We start from the raw sequence: 24,040 nt of genomic DNA, 5'->3' as shown, positions 1-24,040 counted from the left end.
GCTAAGAAAAACGGACTGGAAATTTCTGATATTCAGAAATGCTAAATTATGCAAGTATCAATTTTAGTGTTAAGCAGTGGTGTGTTTTTAAGTTAACAGACATCTGGACATGATTCTCCATTTCCTTTTATCAGTTTTATTCTGGCATGACTTCTAACCAGAAAGTGGAAAAGTGAGTCTCATAGCAGTAAGAGCATGTAAGCACACATACAGGTATGACTGAAAAATAGATTTATATCTGTATGCACATTGTGTGCTACACCTGTGAAGTGTTTATGTCAAGAGCCATTCATGCTCTGTTATTCAGAAGGACTAAATATGTGCTTTTAGAGTAAGTGCAAGTGATTCTTTGTATTTCCCCGTGTGTGACTGTAAATGCCACATTAAAAGCCTATACTTCTTTCAGTGAAGTGAAAAGGGTTAGGCACCTCTTCAGTGGTTGTATAGATGAAGTGTTTGTGAGTTTTGTAAAGATGAATGAAGTTCATGGAGTTATTACAGTTAACTGTGATCGCCAGATGTTGGAATATGTGTGTGAATGCGTGCTGGTGCATCTGTTGTTTGGATAATAGGATATACACGTGTGGGACAACTGTGGAGTGTAGGTGTTATCACACTCTGGACCAGAGCTTCAGCAGGCGTAAATCAGGGTGGCTCAGTGGAAGGCAACAAAATCCAGCAGTGTGTGCTTCCTGGAATCAGCGTGTGTGATTGCATGTAGGGACTTTGACGTGTGGGATTGCGGTTGGCAGAGTGTGTCAGGATGTGACTTTGGGAGTTTGAGCTGAAGACAGTTACTAAAAGAAAAGAAAAAAAGCCAAGCCACAAATACACATCTAAGGAGCACGGATGTTAAGGAAAAAGGAAAGAATACATGCACTGAGACTGATCCTTCACGCTAAGTCAAGAGTTTTGTGCTACTTTTCCTCTGTGGAAGTACATGAAAGCCAAGGGATTTTAGAATACTTTCGGGGGGGGGGGAAATTCCATTTATGGCTTGGCATGTGTGTGTGATATTTCAGATTTCAAATCAAATTGTGTTTATATGACACAGTTGCCTTTCATAGCACAGGCTTGATTGAAGTTCCTAACACATCTTTTCCTGGTCCATGCACCATACTCTTGTAATGCAGTGCTGTAACCTATTTAGTCTCTCATGGTTCTGTCCCCCATGAACCAATACCAACTCTATCCCCCATTTTGTTGCTTTTAAAAATATTTTTTTATGTTTCTGGCTTGTTCTTGAAACACTAGAAGCTAAAAAACACTAGCACCACACTCAGATGCTTTTGGAGAATCTTTTCTCTCAACCCTACCTGTATGGCTACATAGTCAGAGGCAGGAAAATCGGCTGATTTGGATGCAAGTCAGTTTTGTGTGAAGCAAATAAAAGGAAGAATATGTTTATCACTTGTGAAAAATACCCCAGGCTCACTGTTTAGTAAAAATGTCTGGTTACTCTGTGGAGGTGATCAAAACAGCAAATGGAACATTAGGTTGTGAGAAATTTAATGGAAAGTACCATAAAAAATACTGTAATTTCTGCTATGTAAGCCAGTGGTAGATCACTGATTTAAAACTCAAATGTATTTTTAGGAATTCAATCCCATACATATATTTATGTATCTTTGTATGTGTACGCGTGCATGTAACAAAAATAGGACAGATTCTGCAAGCAAGCAATTAAAATGTTTAGAGTCAAGAAGAAGCTTTGTTATGAATAAAATCTGAAAGGATTTGGGTTACAGTCAAGAAGTTTAGGTAGAGGAGAATCAAAATTGTGTGAGGGCAGATAGTCTTCCAAAGTCTGGCTCAGAAAGGGGTGTGGGAGGTCTGAAAGACAGTTTGGCTAATGTAGCATGTGGAGGAAAAAAACGTACTCTAATGATTTGTTGAACTATTACAAACCCAAACATCAGTTCAACAGGACTGGCCTGATAATTACTGTTTTCCCAAAAGAAAATGGTAGATTGTGAATGAAATGAACAATTTAAACTTGAAACTTCAGCTTAATGGAGATGCATTTTTTCTTGTGAAACCATTCCCATGGAAATTTTCTAATGACTTCCTTTTGAAATAGTTGCATTAAAAAGGAGATACATAAAGTAGTATTTATCTTGTTATAACACTGCAGCAAATGGACAGTCATACCATAAAGGCAATGCATTTTAAAGTGAAAAAGTACTTTTTGTCTTCTTGTGTGCACAGTTAAATGGTGGAATTCACTGCCACATGACGGCAGTACCAAGAGTTCAGAAAGACTCAGGAAAGAGTAGGACTCTTTCCTCCATCTGGCTCCCTGATACTGCTGTCATGATAACCCCCGTGGTATAGGGAAATATATATAATGTCTCTTTCCCTGTGTTTTGTAGGCCACCAAATATCAGCTAAATATTAATGTACTTAAAATGTTAAGCTTCATTTGTTTGAGCTGTGTTTATGCCTACAAAAAGGTCAATGTTTTCTGGACTTCGCAGGCATTATAAATTTCCTAACAATTTCACATTGGTTTCAGACAGAATAGATACCTCTGCAGCATTAATCTTGTGTCATGTTTTCCTTTTTTTATGAATGCTTTTTTTTTTCCTATCTGGCAGAGAGCAGTCCAAGCCACAAAATCCAGAAACAGACTGTCCCAGAGTTGGTGCCCGTTTCCATCAGGGAAGGGCCTGCCACAGAGCTGGGATCTAGTTTCAAACTCCTGCACAATTTGTGGTTATTTAGAGCCAACATTTTCATTTGGGTTGGTCTCTAAATATTTGTTGTATGATTTTATTTATAAGAATAATGACTCCATGTTTACAGGCTACAGCATATAATGTATCTAATGCCTGGTCTCTTATTTTTTTTAGTTTTCCTAACTTTCAAGAGCATTTCCACTCTTTAATTTTACACAAACCCTTGGACATGGGCCAGACAAATTCTTTGTAGTCTGTACAGTTCAGGATCTTGGCCAGATTAAAGTTGTCATCAATTTCACCTCCTTCTTCTAATAACATCCCACTTTCCCCCTATTACTTCTCATGTTTTTAAAGGTTGCTGTTCTGTGTTCTACTGCATTTTTTTCAGTATTATGGTCTTTTATTTTTAATTCTCATTTAACCGAATATTATTTTTCTGCATGCTCTTTTAAAGCCCTGTACTATTTTAAGTATGGGCTTTCTAAATATTTGCTACTGAGCAGTCTTTTTGTGAGGCTGTGCTGGTGATTCCTTGTCCTAAGTCAATTCTGACTGACAGCTGCAGAGAATCTCCTCAGGGAATTTTAGGAATTTCTCGGTTTCCTCTACACTTAGATTTCAAATTGCATTTTCCACAAAGCTAGTCTGACATACTGAAGACCCAAGTTATTTTTGTTTTCCAGAAAACAATAATACAGCATCAAACTCTGAGTCCAAGTTTTGCTATTTCAGTGGATTTTGTTCTCCTGAACTGTGATTGGACAGAAGCCTATAGTGGGAAAAATTATGCTTATAAGCTACTTTTAAACAAAAAACCCATAGATTGGAAAGTTTATAGGACAGGTTTTTTGTTGACAACTATTTGATGGGATATTTTTAGTTATGATAGGTAGTCTAAAGCATGGATTGATGAATTGCAGGCAGTTTTCCTGAGAGATAGGATTTCATATGAAGTCTACAAAAAAATCCTATGCTGTGACACTACTCGGAACACGCTTGGCCACCTAGCTTACGCTTCTGTAATGAGAATTTGTATTTGCCAAGGATGAGTTCAGAGCCCAGCAGTCAACATCTCCATTTTCAGTTGAGGTAGCTCAGGACTGGAGCTGGTATCTTGAATATCTGGTCCTAAACTGTATGTTGGCATAATGTGTACATTTTCTTTTTCTTGGCATTCTTAAAAAAGTTACAATAGATTGTGAGATAAAAACCCTATTTTAAAGTTTAACTGTGGCTGATATTCTTTCTTCCGGCTGGAGCAAAAGTTAGCTTTTAAGGGCAAACCCCCAGGGTTAAGTATACTAGTAAGTGCCAGCTGCTTTGTACTTCTTTGCCAATACCAAGAAGCCATAAACCCAATTTAACTTGCTAGTTAAACCAGGTTTACAGCTGTTTTGCATTGGTGGAGTGGAGCAGAGCAGCTGGAGCATACCAGTGAATCAGAGTGATTTTTATTTTGCCGGGTCACATGTCTCTCTGTTGAGTCTTACATAGAATAAAACAGTATAAGTCAGTTCTTGGCAGTGCATAGTCAACTTGATGCAAGATTTGCATTTACAGCTAAAGCCAGCATGGGGGTTTTTTTGTCTTCTGTTTGTTTTTATGTTTTCCTACTGGTTGTGTTTGCCATGGGGATATAGATGTGTAACAACACTACTGGCCTTATACTCAGTGTTAGTTTTGGTAGGAGCAGCCTTTTTTTAATGTATCTTACATGCTTTTTTGGTCTTACAAAAACACCTTATAAAACTATATTTCAGGAGGATGAAGAAGCCTTAGAAGTTAAAGTGCCAGAGCAATCCTTCAGAATCAGCTAGTCTCCTATTGATTTCACTTGTGACTGTTATCAGGTCTCTTCATTTGTCTATGCCACATTTCCCTATCTCTACATCTTCTGGTTTTGTCTTTTTGAGTCTTGTTGCTGTTAATGTCATTTTGTCCTGCTATGGTTTCACAAAAAGGTCTTAGGCTGGAAATTAATTATTTGAATGCTTCTTTTTGCTGCCTGAGATTGCAATATAGCAGGAGTATAGAGGAAGTTCTTGGTTTGGAAAAGCTTGTATTGTCTCCATATCAGTAAAATCTTGATATTGGTTGCAACTTGCAGTCACAAATATAATAATAATGAATATTATTGGGGGATAGAATAGATGATTTTTTAAAGGTTGCTTTGAGCCTTAATCTATTATCTGTGGTAACAGGTTATAAATTCTAACTGTATGAAGTTGATAATGGGCCTAGTGCTGGAAGAAGGGATGATTAAGGTAGTAGGGTATGTGAGTGAATGGAAAAGTTCAGGGGGATAAAATAATATATAAGAACACCTGCAGAACTATCTTTGTGTTATTTGTTGTGTATTGTAGGTCCATATGGTTACAATCACCAAGTGTATAGAAACCTTTGCCTACAGCAAGAGCAATTGCTGGATCAGCTGTGCAAAACATACCATGCTAATTTGAACATCTCTGTTGAACTCCAAACCTTTCTGCAGTTTGCTTCACCTCTGCTGCTCCTGCCGTCTTTGCCACAGCCAGACTTCTCATGTATTTTTGAAGTTTTTTTTAGCTTTTGCCCAAGTATTAGTAATCACGGGAAAACTGTTGTGTACCTGAAGTAGTTGCACCAGCAGCTGACTCACCGCAGTCAGATGAATTTCCACTTTTCCGAAGTGCTTGGACTTAGTGAGTTTCTGTTCTTTCACTTTCATACGGTTGTGACATTTTGTCTCAAGATTTCAGTATGGTCACACTGCTATGTGCATGGGTTTTATGCTGCTGATTTTGTGGGATGGCAGTAAGCCAGCTTGAAAATTAGAAATCTGAAAAGAACCTTGAGATCTGTCTGCAACCAGCAGCAAAACAAGGTATCAGCTCTGCTAATTTCTGCTGAGTTGATAGGAGAAAACCATCCCAAAACCCCCCAAAGTCCTCCAAATTTTCTTAGCCCTTACATGTTCAGGATTTTGTACCTTCTTTTTAGTTGGCAGGTCCTAATGGCCAGCAAGTCAACTGCAGGGGAGAGTGAAGGACCACCTGTTGCACTAAATGTTCACAAACCTTGCAAACAAAAATAAACAGTAAAAAACCAAACCCTTAACAGCTTGTAACAGCTGCCACATTCCACCCAAGAGAAATCTTTACGCTAATGGAATCTGACAGGATCTACATTAGATATCTACATGTATACAAAAAAAAAAAAAAGAGAGAAGAAAAAGTAATGAGAGGAAGAAAATAAATCTGTTGGGCTCCTCTGGGTAGGTGGTGTTTCATGTATATAAGGTTTTTGTCATTGTTTTCACTCCTGTAGTTTACATTCTTTGTTAGCTTGGAGTAAAACATTTGTTGAGTTCATGAGCTACATGGTATGGCCAAGGACTAAACTGAGCTCTTTTTATTTTATTGGTTAAATAAGGGGAGCATTATCCTTGCTGTGCTCCAGCTGCAGTGAAAATTCTGCTGAAGATTCATGTACGAATTTGCTTAGAAAATTAATGTCTTTTAACATTTCCCATGCTGGTTTGCCTCTTGTACCAGACTGATGAAAACCCAAGGAATTTACATGAGGAACACTAGCCCGTTGAGTAGTAGAAAGAAGTCAGGCAGTAGCACCTCACTGATTTGGGTAAGAAGGTTCTGATCCCAGGAGACATGGTATTGGTACAGGATATTGTCCATTATCTTGGGACATTCAGTGGGGATACTGACCTCAGGTCACCACACTTGTGAGAATGGTGTTTACTTCCTATCTGCCAAAAAAAGCCTGGGAATTTGAGGATGAAAAGAAACTATGAGTTGAGGATTTCCAGGGTGATCTGGAGATGGTAGAAATGGGGAAGGGATTAATAAATAAATGTTGTGGCTCTCCTTCCACTTCCATAATAATAATAAAAAACCCTCCAAAAGTCTGTAAAGTCAATGGGATGATATCAGCATAAAATCAGTGAGGGGGGCTTAAGCCTCTGATATTTAATTTTCTGCAGCATGCAGTTCTGCTTAATTTCCAGGGATCCCCAAGGCTCCAGCCACATACCCAGTTTGAAAAGTTGTCCAGGAAATGCTGGAATGATGTGGGGACAGCATCTAGCCAAGTGCCATCTGTTGGCCATTTACCATACTGCTTCAGAGGACGCATTGAGTTTCTGAGTGCCTGAACCAAGCACAAGTGATGTGGCCTAAACCAACCTCTTTAGATTCAAATCTACAGTTTGGTGTCTCATTTTAGAAGGAGGACTCCATAATGGAAGGTTTTCCCTAGGTCCAGTCTCTTTAGACTCTCAGTGTAGTTTAGCTTTATTTTAGGTTGAACATTAGGAAGAATTTCTTCACAGAAAGGGTGATTAGATATTGGAATGGACTGCCCAGGGAAGTGGTGGAGTCACTGTTCCTGGAGGTGTCTAAGGAAAGATTGGATGTGGCACCTGATGCCATGGTCTAGTTGACATGGGGTGGTGATCAGTCGTAGGTTGGACTTGATGATCTCAGAGGTCTTTTCCAACCTAGTGAATTCTGTGATTCTATGACCTCAGAGAAGATGTAAGACTTCTGGTTCAGCACATAAGGAGATATATAGAAAGGTCTTACTGTGATTTTTGAAGCATCCTCTTCCTTTTTGTTGAAGGACAAAGTGATTAACCATCCCTAGGAAGACGTAAGCATAGTGACCTCTTGTCTTGTGGCCACAGAACCTCAGCAAGTATCTTGTATTATCTTGAATCACCTTGTGTCTAGGACATCGGTTTTGAGTGTAGTACTGGTCTCTATGTAACAATCCTACATTGGTAATTTTCTGCTACTCCTTTAGAAGTATTGACCTATTAAGGCTTCAGCCCAACTTGGAAGTCTGTGGGAGACATAAAGGAGTCCCTGTCCAAAATGGATTGGGAGCAATACATCCTGAACCTTTCTAGTGTCCTACAGAATTTCTACATTGTACTGGCAGATTGTCTAAATAATTGACAGAGCTTTCTGGAAACATCCTTTGAGCAAAATGTCCACTGTCCAGTGATATCACCTAGGGCTCTCACAAAAAATAAATGCTTCCTGGTGACATTTGGGACTGGAAGTTTCTCTTATACTGTCAGCCAAAGACTTTGTGTCCATACCACTGCAGCAAAATGGATTTTCCAGAAATGTTTCTATGTGGCAGGAGATGGGGTTGGTGGTTCCACAGGTGGTGTCTTCACCGCCTGCATCTTCTTGACTGTTGCCCTCTGCACTGATGTGCAAGCTTGCTCCTGCAGACACTGTCTCTCAGAAACACTGTAAACCTGAGACTCAGCCTCCATGACCTCAGGGTTCTTAAAGGCATTTGTTTGGTATGGAAGGAATTTTAGATGGTATGATTTAATCACATTTTTAGCACAGATTGTTACTTTTTGTCTCCTTAGGTTTCCCTTGCAGACAGGGATATCTCTTTCTTTTTTTAAGTGCAGAGAATATGTGTAAATAGCCGTTTTATTCCTTCACTGAGATTGCTTGTACTTATGTGATCAATGAGGACACTCAAGAATAGTGCTTCTGAATCTTGTTTGAAATCTACACAGCTCTTCCTGAGCCTTTTGGTGGAGTGTCTCACATCACTTTATTCTGCTGTTAATCATCTATATAATACTGATGCCACTTTGTCAAAAATCAGACTCAAGACATAAACACATGGCTTTACAGAATGTATTGTGAATTAATTGGATATAATGTGGGCATGCACCCTGTTTCAAAAAAACACTGCTATTTGCAAAATTTCATCTTAGCCCTACAATATGAGAATGAGGGCTGTATATAAACACTGTACCTACCTAACACATTAATGAGATATTTTTGCAAAGAAATGGCTCCCTGACCAAATATGACAGCCTGGACTTGTCAAACTAGTTGAACCTCACTTTTTTGTTTGGTTGCTTGTTTTTTGAGCAAACCTTTTTCTTCCTCTCCCCCATAGAGGTTGTTGTGTGCTCTTTTCTGCAGTTTGCTTCAATCGCTTTCCTTGGTAACATATTCCATATGTTTACTATCACCTTTTTTTGTTCTTCTGTAGCCTAGAGCATTTTATTCACCAAAAGCTGCATGGTTATCTCTCAGGAAATATCATTCTTCAAAAAAAAAGTTTTATAGGAGCAAATAAAACATTTCCAAAACAGTGCTGTCAAATAACAAAATAAAAACCTGTTCATTGTTTCTGATGAAAAAGATGTTAAAATGAAAAAAAAAAAAAGTGTTGTTTAAAAATAACCAACTCTTCAATAGTAGTGTGGGACAATATTCAATTAAATGTAATATAGATTTCCAGTAAGCCCATCTAATCCTAGATTGAAACTATGGATTGAATGAATTTTTTTCATTTCTATTTTTAATCTATGTTTTTTACTTCATCCCCTGCATTGCTTGCTACTATTTTTATTTTATGCTGAGGGTCCTTTTTTCAGCTGTTTCTAAAACTTTACAAAAATGCCAGATATCATGTTGGAAACCCAAAGCCCCAAATCACAACAAACCATAAATATATACGTGTTATACATATATACACCTTATAAAAGGGCATTGTACTATTCTTTAGCACTTTCTGTGTTGACTTCCCTCTTCCCTCCTTTTAACACTCACAGTAGGTAGAACTGGAGCATCTTACCTGACTTTTTTACTTTGCAGACTCAGAGCAGAGCACTGGGTCAGACACAGAGGTACTGACAGAAAGGACATCCTGCTCATTTGGCTCCCATTCCGACCTTACATCTGGTGGCTCAGGCCCTCAGCCTCCTCCACCTTCATCCATGGAAGAGATCCAGGTAGAGCTGCAGTGTGCTGACCTCTGGAAAAGATTTCATGACATTGGGACAGAGATGATCATCACAAAAGCAGGCAGGTAAGACATCTCTGGTTTTCTATCTAGTTAAAAAAGAAATCATAACCAAACAAAGTAAAAAAAAAATATTTTTTTTGGAGAAAGAAACTTTTCTTTTTCCTTCTTGATGAGCCAAAGGAATAAATACACAGGAAAAATTAAATGGCTGTCAGAGTTTCAGAGCTGTATCTCCTACTAGCTTTCTTAAGACAAGTAAAGTTGTTTCATATTACTACTTGAATAAATGGCTACAAAGGAGAACTCACAGCTGCAGGAAACTGTTGAGAATGGTCTTTTCTTTGAATAAGTAAATCAGGAAACGATCGTTGTATTGTTGGCTGTACTGAATTTAAAATGAGTTATGCATTTTGGGGTGAGCCATTTGAGTTTCCTTTCAAGTTTCCATAGCACTTCATGAGCCAGTTGATTTAATCTCAAATACAGTGAAATTCAAACTCACTTTTGCACCAAATGAATGTCTTCCTGCAGTTCTACATAGATAAAGTGTTAATGATGTCCTGTATAAAAAATGTGCAGGCTTAATGTTTTCCTTGGCTATTGCAGCTGATACTATGTCAGCTGAGATTAGGAAGAGCCACTAATAAGCGAGATTCTTTTAGAAAGAAAAACCCACTCTACCATGCTGTTAGCCAAGGAAAAGATCTTCATTGCCGCTTACTATTAAAAAATAGCTAGACGTCTGTTTGCCAAAACAAAACCTGAAGTTAGTTGTACATTTCTAGATCCCCCAAACTAGGATTTTTAGCCACGTTTGCGTTAACAGTCTGTTCCTCACCTCCACCTAATGAGGTTTTAATTCCGATTGACGGAGCGAAGGAGAATGTCAGCACCACGGAGAGATCCCGCCACGGCGAGCAGATCCCGTGATTGCCCTGGGAGCTGTCCCGACCCTGCCTCAGGGATGCAGAAGAGATTTCCCCTCGAGTTTTGGGGAAAACCCACGGTGTTCTATTGTTTATAGTGTTGTTTTATATCTGTGCTTTCAGAATTTTCCAGAACAGCTAGACTTGTTTTTTTCTGTTCTTGTGAAGTTAGTGCTATTACTCTGTAGCCCCAGGAAGTCCAGATAATTTGAAAAAGTTAAATTGAACATATAACCCAGATGATCGCCCAAAAAGATTATCAGAGCCAGATTAGCTCCCAGTGTTAGATATATGATCTCTGTGGCACAGGAATCATCTTGCATCAGTACAGGGTGGGCTGCTGGTTTTGCCTTTCTCTCTCAAATGGAAGAGGCAAAGTAACAGGAATTATATCACTTGCTATTGTGCAACACCTTTTCTCTGGAGCTGTCAAAGCAAACACAGAGAAAATTTATTATTATCCCCTTTTCATAGGGGGTGAAATCGAGACCTAAACAGATTGGGTGATCTGTCCAGCGTCATTAAATATGGCACTGGAAGAACCAACTTCCTTGCTTCTGACTTGATTATCCTGGTGCCTGGACCATGCTGTTTCAGAAACGTAAAATAATACGTTATTGCCTGTTGGATTAACTATATTTAATTCTCTTATGATACATAGAGTAGATAGACTAAAGAGCAGCATAAATATCTCAAAGCCTACCAATACTAGTTCAAACTAAAATGCCCAGAACTTAGTGGTATGAAGATGATCTCATCAGCTCACACTTTTCTGAATGAAGTAGCTGACCTTTCTGACATCTTAAAAAGCCATACCCTGATCATAGGATGCTTTTCTCTTTTTTTTTTTAAGTCATCGAAAAAGTTGAAACATCAATGCCGCTGGAATTTTGCAAATAGTTCAATGCAACTTTTCACAGAAGCCCTGACATCATTGGCAGGGATCCTGGAAAAGGAAGGGTTGTGGAATAAAAACCATGGTAAAACATTCTGGGGAGAGATATAATGAAATTAAATACTTTGGAAGAGTTTGGTCAGGCTGATGTACATATAAAAAAAAAAAAAAGATTCTGTAGTTCCTTAAACGTTTTTAGGAAAATACACAGAATTAAATGCGCTTCTGGGTTTGGTTTCTCTCTCTCTTTTTTTTTTTAAACAACTCCCATTTGGAAATTTTCATCAGCTTTCCTTGAGCTGTAAACTCTTATTTGTTGATTGGAACTATGTATTTTGACACTTTTGATCTAAAACTATTGATCTGACATATATGAATTGAAATGTTTAATGTCAGCAATGGTTCTTGAAATTTGCAATTTCATGTTGCCTTTCAGACAAATACGTCTTCCCACATCGCGTATCACCATATCAAACAATAGATATCTATCCCTAATTCCACAGTAATAAGAGAAAGCTGATTAAGAGTTATTGTGAGGTGTACATAGTTCCTTCCATGTGGGTACATGATGGAGCTGAACTACAATTCCAGAGAACCACCATGCCAGGAAAAATGAGCCTTATTTAGTAAAGAAGCATTGCAAAGTCAAACATTCAAATTCACTTCCCTCATCTGATCTTTTTCTCTTTGTTTCAACTTGGCCCCAAGCAAAAAAAGAAAAAATTGTTTTGATTTGCTTAGATTTTGGCTCATGTTTTGGAAGAGAGGTCTCTATTCTTTGGTCAAAATCTTGGTCTGCATCTTCTGATGAAACACCTCCTTTCTTATTCATGCATCTGTCAGAAGTGTTTAATAGCACATGTGAAGAAAGACAGGCACACTAACTTTATTTAAGGAGTCCAAAGCAATAGATATTTTGATAATTTTTAGAAGGAAATAGACATAGGAAAAACTGTATGGACTGTAAAGAATACTTCTCTTTCCAAGATTTTTTTCCTATAACACCATTAATAATATTCTCAAGTGCCTTTGCAAGCTCCAGTTTGGATAATTTTTCCACTTATGGAAGACCATGTATCAGTTACATGTCTTACTGTGCAAATCATAAATTCTTTATAATCCTAAATAATATTCTTTCTCCTTGAAAGGAGATGCTTACTTGACTTCTGATGGCCAACTGTCTCATCACTGGCTACCCACAGAAAATCTATGTAGCTGTAGCTACTAAATATATGGGTTTTTTCTGCTTGATGATATTCTTCTCCAGAAGTGATGATAATAATATTGGAGGGGTTTGATTGGTTGTGGTTTTTTTTTTCCTGTTGACTATATTTGTAGGTTGACTGTTGCAAAGTAAAATGAAGAGTTGCGCAGTTTGTTTAGGTAATATGCCTGTTTATTGAGCATGGACCTTACAGATATGATAACATTTACTAATGAAATGTTTAACTTCTCTGGTTAAACATTTTTTTTCAGAAGAAGATGTGTTAGTGATGGGTGAGAGCTGATTCAGGTAGTCCTGTTTCTCCATGTGGGATGCATGATACATGATGCATCTCATAGATTAGTATGTATAATTTCTGGAAAAAATAGCAGAGCTCGTGTTCTTTCCTCAAGATTTCCTACTACTTATTGAAATTGTAAGAGATGCACAGGGTAATTTGCATCTGCTTTCTTCCCCACAGAAGATTTTGTTCTTATTGCTTCCTCTTTGGAAACCCTGTTTGAATCCTCTAAGACCTTCTTGTTTTGGAAGCCATTATAATTACAGACTCAGTTGCCTAGAACTACAGCTGCTCCTTAATTTTCTGTGACCTGTAAGGCACTGCTTGGTTCCTGCTTGACCACACAATGTCTTTCTGTTTTGCTATGTAATGCTAGTTTCTAACCTACGTTCTCATTTCAAACGTATTTCTGGAGCTATATCCTGACTACGTCAGGCTCACTACACTTTTTGTCTTTCAGACTCCCACTCTTACTCATATTTAATTCTGCTTTGTTTTTTCTTTTCTTGATGCTATATTTACAGATGTCTTCTTTGTCTATTTTCATAACTTATTCCAGTCCTCTTATGACTTTTCCTTTCTTCCCTTTCATCAAAACATTGTTATTCAAATTTTAATAGGATGCTTATAACAAGACACCTTTGTTCCTTGTGCAAAAGATGCAAATGGCTGTCATCTGCAGTGCGTTCAAATCTGCAATCACCTTTATCTCCTTTTTGTTTGAAAGGCAATCTTAGACCCTGTATAAAATAAAATAAATTCAGCTTAAGCACTGAGCCGTACTGATTTGAGCAACTAGACCTAAAACCATCTTTAACTCTTTTAATCTACCCTCCTTTACTAACAGTGATCATGCTTGTACCCTGGCAACATCAACAGAGGAATTTGAATCTCTCCCATCATCTCTACAATCCCTATCTAAAGTCTATGGCCATCTGAGTTGCAGGGGTAACTGTTAACTGATGCATAGAAGTACTCTCCAAAGTGGGAAACAATGTGCACTTATTCCTGCAGGAATACACTATAAAGAGTGCTTGGAGTCCTTCTCTGGGAGGGAATGGCTGCCTACTATTTATGGAGGTGGTTATATGAGTGTGACCATGCATACCAGCACATCCACATTGCTCTGGGAACTCAGGTTTTACCTGTCACAGAGCCAGGGTCTCATCTCAACAATAGGGGAAATTATCTCATGTGTCGTATCACAGTTATCATATCCACACAGCAGGATGGCTCAAACCAAAGTGCTGAGGCCAGGCTTGGTAATAAGAGTGGAAAAAGCCAGAAGCGAGTGGAACTTGTGAACTTGTGACCTTGTCCTCTCCTGACTCCTGTATGCAAAATGGTATTTTGCATGGAGTTTCCTTGCTTCCCTAAAATCATGAGTCTCAATTGTTTGAAACAAGTACTTAGGGCTGTTTACATTACCAAGCAATATTTTTCATTTCCAGTGCTCTTCAGTTAGTGACAGTAGCAGGGATTTTGTATTGAAGCTCTATTGATGCTGAAGGGGCCCATGGAGAGGACTTCTCAGAGCAAGATCTGGCAGGTTACGGCTTCCAAACTGCTGCTTAGAGGTCCTGGCCCAGTGGGTCAGATAAGCTTTCTCCAGCTTCCAGAAAAATATCCCCTTTGGGAGCAACTGAGAAGATCTGCTAATCTCCCTCTCCCTCATAAACAATAAATCCTTTTGCTCCCAAGCCCTGCTCTCAGCTTTTCCTCTCAAAACAAACATCTCCTCTACGTGATCCCATACTGCAGAGGGAAACAGAAAGGCATTCCTCTGTTACCTTATCTTGCCCTGCCTTGCCTTGCCTTGCATTACCTTTCTTTCCCTCACACATTACGTTTGTTTTTTTATAAAGAAATATAATTTGGCATCAGTCTTAAATGCAAGGAAATATAAGATATGAAATAGCAATGATAACTTCAGGCTGCCCTGTAAACTCACACACACTGTAAACACTGTACACACTAAATCTGCAAATTTAAACCAGATTATTTTGTAGAGTTTCTCTATTGGATATTGTTATGTCTGGGAAATGACTACTCTGTTACTGTCAATAGACAAATTGTCTTTTGCTACAACTGAAGAGCACAGCCCTTCATTTTAGGGTTTGTATTTAACAGATGTCACCCTTATGCAAATCTAATCTTATTTTAGTTTCTAATTTAAGGGTTAAAAACTGAAGCTTTATTCTATTGGAGGAAAAAATCCAGTTTGGAAATACACCTGTTACACCTGATATACCTTCTTTGAACAATTTTCACAGAGGAATATCAAACTCTATTTTTTGTGTTAAATGAAAATTTTAAACAACAACAAAAATATAATGCTAGTTGCCAAAATCCAACTACTTCTTTCTTTTGTTGAAAGTTCACAAACATGGTTCTTAATATCAGTACACTACAGTGCTGGATAATACTGATCAAGTTTTAGAGATGTTTATATATCATTAGTTTTCTTCACATTTGATGTTCATAAACCTCACTTTCATTATGAAAGAAAACAGAAATTGAGTAGATTGAGATATATGGTTGTTACTAAAATGTTTTTTAAAACACTTGTAAGTTGTCCTAAAGTAATTTAATAACTTATTTCATATCACATCGTATTTCTCCTAAAAGGGTACTGTGTGTAAGTTCACAGTCTAAGTTTAGGAAGACTTGTTTTCCTGCTGAGTGGTAAAGCTAACATATAAATAACTTGATCATCCCAAACTGCTGCTGATATAAAACGTCTTCCTAAAATATATCAGATGTCATCAGATGTTCCCAATGAAAACAGACAGCCTTCATGTCTGTAGCTGTTGGCTATAAAGCTAGCTGATACCTGTCTAGATGAAAGATTCTTGACTGTTAATTCATATCATATTCATAAGCCATATTCAAATGGCCTGAATTCCTTCCAAACCTTTGAGCCCCTTGTTTTCTATAAGGCTGGTGTCTCTGGGGGACCAAGAGCCGACCAAGAGCCAACCAAAAGGAAATGCAGAGAATTTACCAGGATTACACATGGTACATCCCTAAGTCACCACTGTTTGCCTCTGCCTTTTCCATTTTCCCCTTTCCACACAGCAGTGCTGCCGGAGACCTGCTGTGACAGTTCCAGGCCACATCCTTATTGCAAAGAAACCTAAGTTACTTTTACACCCACAGAAAAAGAAAAACAGTAACAATTTACAAAACTTCAAAAGTTCACTTAAACCTTAGAGAAAGCAGTGGGATCAGCCGAGCTCTCTCCGATCATTTTAGAGATTAGCCTCTAAGCCTGCTGAATGGTCTGCGGTAATCTTTTACAAGGTATTTCATCAGCAACAACCCCACAGGCTATACTGCAACTTTACACGGGACTGCAGATTTGGAGGGAGCTTCTTGGGACACACAGAGTGTGCAATTTTCCCAATACAGTGTGTAGTCTTGGACCCAAAGAGACTCAGATTTAATCCTGCATTTCTCATCAACCCTCTGAAACATGACCTACCTCTTTAGCTGCTCCCAAGCCACCTCTCTCTAATTAAGGAGAGCTGGACTGTAAAATGCCACATGCTGTACCCACTTGGCTTCGCAGATTTAATGAGCTATTGTGATAGAAACAAGGTAATGCCCTCAAGCCACCAAAGGCTAATCCATTATTCTTCTCCCCCGCTCCCCGCCCAAGTCATTTGACTAGTAAACTCACACCATCAGTTGCACTAATCTGCTTTGTCCTTGAAGGGTTTCTGCAGATGATTTTTCTGACAGTTTTATGTCTCTCATAACTTGGGTTAGCTGTGCTGCGGCAGCTGTGCTGTGGTACTCTCCCCACTCCCCAAGAGAACGGCCCTTTTCCAAAGCAGTTGCAGTTGCTAATAGATCAGAAATTATCTTCTGAGTGTGGTCTGAAATGAAAGAGCTGTGGGTAAGGTAAAGGCTGAACACCAACCTCCTCCTTCTCACCCTCTTCTGCAAGTGGCTCTATGTGACTTGGATGGGAAAGAATAAAATATCTTGTCACGGTCACATCCCTGCAGTGAAAAGTTTAAGAGACATGTTTGGAGATGTTGACACAAAATTTCCTGTTTTCTCCCTTCTCCAGACTATGTCCACTAGTAATACCTTGAGAAACAGAAATTCTGGGAGAATTAAATCTTCTTCTCTGATATTTCACTGCTTCTCACTAAATAGAAAGGAAAGTGTCATGATGGTTTCTAGGGATGGCTCCTGGAAAAAGTGGACAACATTTCTTGTACACTTTTCCACTATTTTGGCATTATGATTTTAAATTCCCCTTTAATATCCTCCTTCCATCCAAACCTTCATTTCATAAGGATATGCCTACTTGTCAGAGAAGTAGAATGTAATTTTGTATGAGCATGCAATACTTTCAGAGTGTCTCCTACCAAACCTTTGCATTTTCTAGGTAGAAGTCATGCAATTGAGTAACACCATCCTATAGGACCTCCACTCAAGTTTTTCTCAGATAAGGACTAAGAAGCTAGTCAAGTAGAGCTCAGGTTTGAGTTAACAGCCAGTGAAACAACGCAGAATTTCTTTCAGTGCTCTACTCTGTTGCTTGATTTCGTCTGCACTTCATGCAGTTCTGCTCCTCAGATTTCATGAAGACGTGAAAATATCACATTACTTGCAAATATAATATGGCACAAGCAATTCCCTTAGCGTGCTGTTTGAGGGAGGTATAGAACAAATATTGGTCTACTGGCCACCATAAAGTTTTTAAGAATGAGAAATTATGCCATAGCCACACTATCACTGACATCTTCAAGGTTAAAACTGTTCCGATCTGCTCTCTTCTGAAATTATTGCTTTGCTACAAACACTTCCAGAGCAGTGACTAGTGTACAGCAAAACCAGACTTGAGCTCAGACAAGAGAAAAGCTGGGAACTGATTCTTCTTGGCGTATAGTTTCATAATTTGCCTATCAGGAGAAAATGCTTAAAAGAGACCTGGCATAGAAAGACAACATTGCACAAAATACTACCTAAAACTGCCTTAGAGAGGACAATCTGTGTAAAGTATAGTAGAATTGTCTGCTATGAACTGGAAACAGAGTGCTTGACTGTGAGTATTATTACTTACAGGTTGTTATCCTGCCACTCCTTTTTCTAAGTGGGAAAAATTTGAAGATTCAAACCACTGTCAGCACAGTCTTTTCTACCCACACCAAGTCCAGAGGAGTCATAGCAAGTACTGGACTGTGTAAAGTAGCATGCTCCTGGTGTCAGAAAGAGGTATAAGGACCCACTTCAGCATCCTTATTCACCATTTTCCCCCCTTATTTCTACTCTTATTTTCCTAGGAGAATGTTTCCAGCCATGAGGGTGAAAATTACAGGCTTGGATCCCCACCAGCAGTATTATATTGCCATGGACATTGTCCCTGTGGATAACAAGAGATACAGGTAAGCTTTTTAAGTGCAGAGGTAGGAACCTTATAATAACTTACTGTTAATGATGGCCTAGCAAGGACAGCTGCCATTATACACCATTGCAAAGGTCTGTTGGAGGAGACCATGTTGATTTATATCAACGTGGTTGATTTGACCAGAATCATGAGACACAAATCCAAAGTTTTGATATAGTCTCTTTGGATCTAAATCTTTTTCTTTTCAAATAGCAGTTTTTAATTGAGGAGTTCCCTGTCAGGCATTTCCTAATTGACTTGATTCGCTACAACTTTCTGAGGGAACTGATAAGTGGAGTTATCAATGGGGAGTCTACAGTCTCTAAAACTACTTCAGCAAGAAAGGAATGGGCAAGCAGCCCCTGAACTAAGATAGGAACCTCAGGTCTGGCCTGAACTGAATTGGGTGATTTAAATTTTAAAAGCATTCACTGTCCAGCACAGCAGCCGCAGTGAATATTGGTCCCTGACCCAGAGTGTGGAGTCATTGAAAAACACTCCACCACTGAGCTGAAAGACAGGAAGAGGTTTCTCTGATATTAATGGGCTTCTGACCCTTAAATGTACTCTGGAAAACTCATGGTCCCCTACATCCCAGAAAACTATCCAGACAGAGGTGATTTATGTGTTCTTATTAAAAGACCCCTTTTCCCCTAACAGTCTTGACTGAACCAGATTTCAGGGATTTGGAATTGACCCTATGCTTCAAATGCTAAATACTACATTTTTGCTCTCAAATTGTGCAGAGTGTTTCTCAGGAAAATGTTTTTCCTGGGGAAGCATCAAGACAGTGTTTGATACTCAGCTGGATGGTTTTTTCCTTTCTTTGAGTGCGGTTCTGACAATATTAACATTGAAAATAAATATATTGTCTTACCCTTTGTTTCTGTCCATTGAGCAAACTAGCAATGAAAGGAACAGACCTTTCTTTTCTTTTCATTTCTCATGAAAATACAGGAAATTAGTCACTCTTTGTAGGTAAAGACTGAAACAGCTTAGCAGAGCTGAGTAGAGACCCAATGAGGGGCAGCACAGGGCAGAATTAGAGGTGTTAGCAGGACTCTTTATGAAATGCCTTAGATGGAACTAGCTGCAGGACAGAAAAAAAAGTGTCGAGGCAAAGCTGTGGTAGAAAAATTTATGGCATATATAGGATGGCTAGATCAGGAACACAAAAGATCACAAAAGGTCAGGAAAACAAAAATAATTTTTTTCCTTTAGTCCCAATGTATGTAATACCATATGGAATTTCCTGTTTTGCAACATTTCAAACCAGAAATTCTGTTTTAGCAATTGTTCTAGTGGTATCTATTGGCTGTTGCCCTTTCTAGGTGAAGCCACATGTGTTTTGCAAAGTCTGGGATGGGCTCCAGTGCCGATTTCCAGAAATTACAGGGCATTTATTAATATTTTCAGAGAGGACTTTGTTTATCCATATTTTCCAGCCTCTTACTCTGGCTCAGAGAGGGTTAAGGAGTTGAGAAGGCACATGTGGCAGAGTTTTACTGGCAAAATAACTGCAAGGCGGTTTTAATAAGGAATCAAGTCTGAACAAGTGGCTCAGGGATAATCTGGCTTTCATTTAGAAGGTAGGAGGTTGCAATAAAGCACATTCTCCCCTGACTGCAAATGAGAGCTTGAATTGCATGCGGTAGGGTGGCAGGGGAGGAGGAGCTCTGGACATATTCCTACAGTGAGTGAGTGACAACTTCCCTTAGGTCTACCCTTCCTTTTTCAGGTATGTGTATCATAGCTCCAAGTGGATGGTGGCTGGCAATGCTGACTCTCCAGTACCCCCAAGGGTTTACATCCACCCTGACTCACTGGCTTCTGGAGACACCTGGATGAGACAGGTGGTCAGTTTTGACAAGCTCAAGCTGACCAACAACGAGCTTGATGATCAAGGCCATGTAAGTTAGAAGTTAATTGTGGTGCCTGCTGTCCCAGCCTTGCTCCTCTCAGTCTTGAAAGGGTGCTGCTGCTGCTTTGATGCTCCTCTGTCTTGTTCAGCACATGTCTGTAGCTGCTTTCCAGAGTTATGGAGCTTTTTCCCTATTTCAGTGCTTTTCCTCAAACTGTTGCCTGACACTATAAAGCAATAAAGCAGCTTTCTCTCTGCACTTAGCACAAACTTTGTCTCATACATGCTTGTAAGAAAAGGGTAGTTTTCGTCATATTAGCTCTTACTCCATCCCTGCTTTCTTGTACATCTGGATGTGTTGTAAAATATTTGGGAAAGAAAAAAAGTCCTTTTCCTTTTGTTTTCTCTTCAGATAATCTTACATTCAATGCATAAATACCAGCCTCGTGTTCATGTCATCCGCAAGGATTTCAGCAGTGATCTTTCTCCTACAAAGCCAGTTCCTTCAGGAGATGGGGTGAAAACTTTTAACTTCCCTGAGACAGTTTTCACCACAGTGACAGCCTACCAAAATCAACAGGTAAAGATGTGTGCCTTCAGGCATAAAAATGGTCATAAAAATGTCAGTGTGCTCTTTGTGATTGAGACCTTTTCTTCTCTACCAAACAAAGCTAAAGAAGAGCGTACACTTTACAGGCTAAAAAAGAAAATGCTTGCTCTGGGGTAGTGTGTAGATTTCAAGTATCCAGTCAGAAAACCACCTTGGAGACAAGATGGTTGTATCTTTTTCTGTAACGTAAGTAGGTGAGATCAGTCATAAAGAGATGTATTGTGTTCAAATTTCCTTGCTGTCTCATGGTACAAATTACTGTGTCTTGTCCCTGCTATAATTTTAAGGTAGTACAACTAGTCCAGATCTGTTGTCTCAGAAAGAAAACACATAGTTGGGGTTTTTATAGCAGCAAAGGAAAAACTTTTAAAGAAGTGCAATCTCATCAGTTTGTTGACAAAATAAGTCTTTGAACGCCTGTATTGCATATGAACTGAAATCCTCGTGCATAAATGTCCTAAGGTAAGGAGTCAAGTTAGGCCCCTGAGCTTTAGGAAAGAAAACTTTCAGCCCTTCTAGAAGTTAGTCAATAGGATCGCCTTTGAGACTGCCCTCAGGAACAAAGGATAAGGCATAAAAGATATGGCAGATCTTTAAGGAAGTCTTCTATATAGCCAAGAGTTAGCAATTCCCTGGAGCAAGAAATCAAGCAAAGAACTCAAGAGACAAGCATAGCTGAGTAGGGACCTCAAACTAAAGGGAAAGAAGCAAATGCATGGGCGATGGCAACAAGGTCAGGTAACCTGGGAAGAGTAAGGAGATTAAGTATGATTGTGTAGGGATTGTGTGAGGAAGGCCAAGGCAAAGCTGGAACTGAACCTGGAAAAAATAATAAGGGCTTCTACAGATATGTTAACCAGCAAAGGAAGGTTCAAGAAGGTGTACCTCTCCAATAAACAATGCTGGAAAACTGGTAACAACAAAGGAGGAGAAAGCTGAGGTACTTATCTTTTTTGCATTAGTCTTCAATAACACCTCTCTTCCAACCTCTTGAGTGGGTGGACAGCGGGCTGGGACTGGGGGAAAAAAAATGCTTCCCACTGTAAATAAAGATCAGAAGAAAAAGCTTTGGGTGACTAAGTTGTGGCCTTCCGATACCTGAAGAAAGAAGTACTCTACATACTCCAGTACCTGAAGAAGTACTCTACATACAAGAAAGATGTAGAGATATTTTTTATAAGGGTGTGTAGTGACAGGACAAGGGGTAATAGATTCAAACTAAAAGAGTAGGTTTAGATTAGATATTAGGAAAAAAATTCTTTACTGTGGTGAGGGTGGTGAGGCACTGGGACAGGTTGCCCAAGAGAAGCTGTGGATGCCCCATCCCTGGTGGTGTTCAAAGCCGGGTTGGGTGGGGCTCTGATTGTACACATTTGCTCTCCCTTCTCCTCCAGTGGCCAGTGAAATATTGTGTCCTACTCTTTGATGAGGTGTCCTGCTTCATCGCTTCTTCAGGCATATTCATTGCACATACTGACAGCTCCTTGTATCCACCCATTCTTTTTGTAGTCTTCTTATGTATTGCTCATCTGCCAGCTGCCCTTGCCTCAGAGATTCTCATTAGCCTTCACAGCACCTCTGTCATGCTTTGGGTTCAGGGAGCTTGCCTTCTCTTGTTTGCCTACACATACTCCCTGTTTTACTCTCAGGTGAGAGGAACATCCCATTTCCCTTTCCTGCCATTCTCCTCCTCACTGGGGTATGGGTTGTGATGGCATTAAAAGGGCTGCATAAGGTAATTTTTTTCCCCAGCTATGTGAAACAGAATGTCAGTTATTGAAGATTTTTGCTGCATTAATAGTGTGTCCACTTAGAGAGTGCAAGTTACTGTTGTAAAACTAGAATGAGGGTACAAACCCACTTGGAATAAAAATAATATACTATCAAACCTGTTAGGGCAATAGATTATACAGTTTCCTGCCATGAATTGCAGAGGAGTCTTGAATGGAAAAAAGCCGGTGAAAAAAAATTATGAAGTTAGTATTTTTTCCATGGCAACAACTGTGCTTGTGGAGAATGACTTCATGAACTCAGTGGATGTCATTATATTCAGTATTTTTTGACTGAGGGACAGACACATATTAAATTAGCTTAAAGCAGATTGTAATATTTAAACAATTTCTAACAATTGTGAATTGTAACAATTTAGTGAAATGTCATAGAGTTGGGGGTTTTTTGCAACATACATGCTGACAATGCTCCCATGATTGCTTCTTTTTCTTCCCATTATTATTAACTTTTTTTCTCAGTCTGGTCCCCTCAAACTGACTTAAATAAGGATCTGAAATGGATCAAAAATATTGGAACATGATGGTGGGTTTTCTGTAATTGCAGTATGGGAAATTTCCTACCCCTCTCAACCAAATGCATATACTCCAAAAACTTTAGCTGTAACCAGACATGAAAAGAGGATAGAGAAGGAGAAGAAATGAGAGGAAATAAGCCTGTCATTTTTCCTTCATGACCAGACCTATAAGACGTAATTACACAGGTAAGGGAGGTGCTAAGGGAGGGATCCCTGTCACGGACTGGTACCATAAGCTGCCTCACTCTAAATAAGCACTAAAGTTTCTGTCTCTCTGAATTCCAAGCATTTGGGGATTTTGTCCAGAAAAATTTGGGGGACACAATCACATTTTTGTAATACCAGTAAGGAGATTCTAGTCGGTTGGAGAAACCTTTTCATTAAACCCAAATTTAAATCCCCTGAATCTGCCGGCATGCCCTCCAGTGGCTGTAAAACTTTGTCTTACTGGGAGAAGTGTCTCTGGAAACAATTGTAAAATGTTAGCAAATCCACCACAGGGATTCCCTCTTCTGTAATTCCATCCTCTACAGAACATATCTGTGTCTGTACACACAAGTCCCAGGACAGCTGCAAAGTCAGGCTAGCGGAAATTAAGTTCACAAATTAAGCTTCTGCAAAAATAGGAGCTGCATTCCAGATCTGAGGTTCATATTCAGAGTAAAGGCTTGGTTCTGACAGAAGCAAAACACCTGCAAATCCACTTCAGATCAGACTGTATTAAACTAGTCCCTACTGAGCAGTTTCAGCAAAAAACACCTCAAATTTGATAGGGTCTGGAGATCTCACTCTCCTTTCACTCCAGAGGCAGAATCTCCAGGACAAGGTGAGGCGGGCAGAGGAAAGCTCTTGTGCTACACCAGGTTGTGGAATAGCCAACAGTGAGTAGAATACCACAGACTGCAAGGTCAAAATCCTCATGCTATTTTTCATATTTACCAATATGGAATTCATGCTTAAAAATAAAGCATGAAGGAAGATCCCCCCCAAAGCAGTTAGTCTGGCTGCCCCTTCCTTTATTTAAAGGAGAAAAAAAAAAAAAAAAAAAAAAAAAAAAAAAAAAA

General features: G+C 39.1%; 1 protein-coding gene across 1 annotated transcript in view; it reads left to right on the top strand.

Annotated features, from left to right (window-relative positions):
- Window positions 1-24,040, top strand: part of TBX15 (T-box 15) — a 93,377-nt gene that overhangs the window by 43,609 nt on the left and 25,728 nt on the right. Inside the window, exons 2-5 of the mRNA XM_017814819.1 lie at window positions 9,320-9,533; window positions 18,097-18,198; window positions 19,939-20,110; window positions 20,474-20,641. Coding sequence (XP_017670308.1) covers window positions 9,320-9,533; window positions 18,097-18,198; window positions 19,939-20,110; window positions 20,474-20,641 — 656 coding nt within the window. The remainder of the gene's footprint in view (window positions 1-9,319; window positions 9,534-18,096; window positions 18,199-19,938; window positions 20,111-20,473; window positions 20,642-24,040) is intronic.

The sequence above is a fragment of the Lepidothrix coronata genome, unplaced genomic scaffold (assembly GCF_001604755.1).
Source record: "Lepidothrix coronata isolate B3197 unplaced genomic scaffold, Lepidothrix_coronata-1.0 Scaffold46, whole genome shotgun sequence".
Classification (NCBI taxonomy): Eukaryota; Metazoa; Chordata; class Aves; order Passeriformes; family Pipridae; genus Lepidothrix; species Lepidothrix coronata.
Note: the sequence above shows the minus strand (reverse complement) of the source record. Positions and strands in the feature narration are given on the sequence as shown.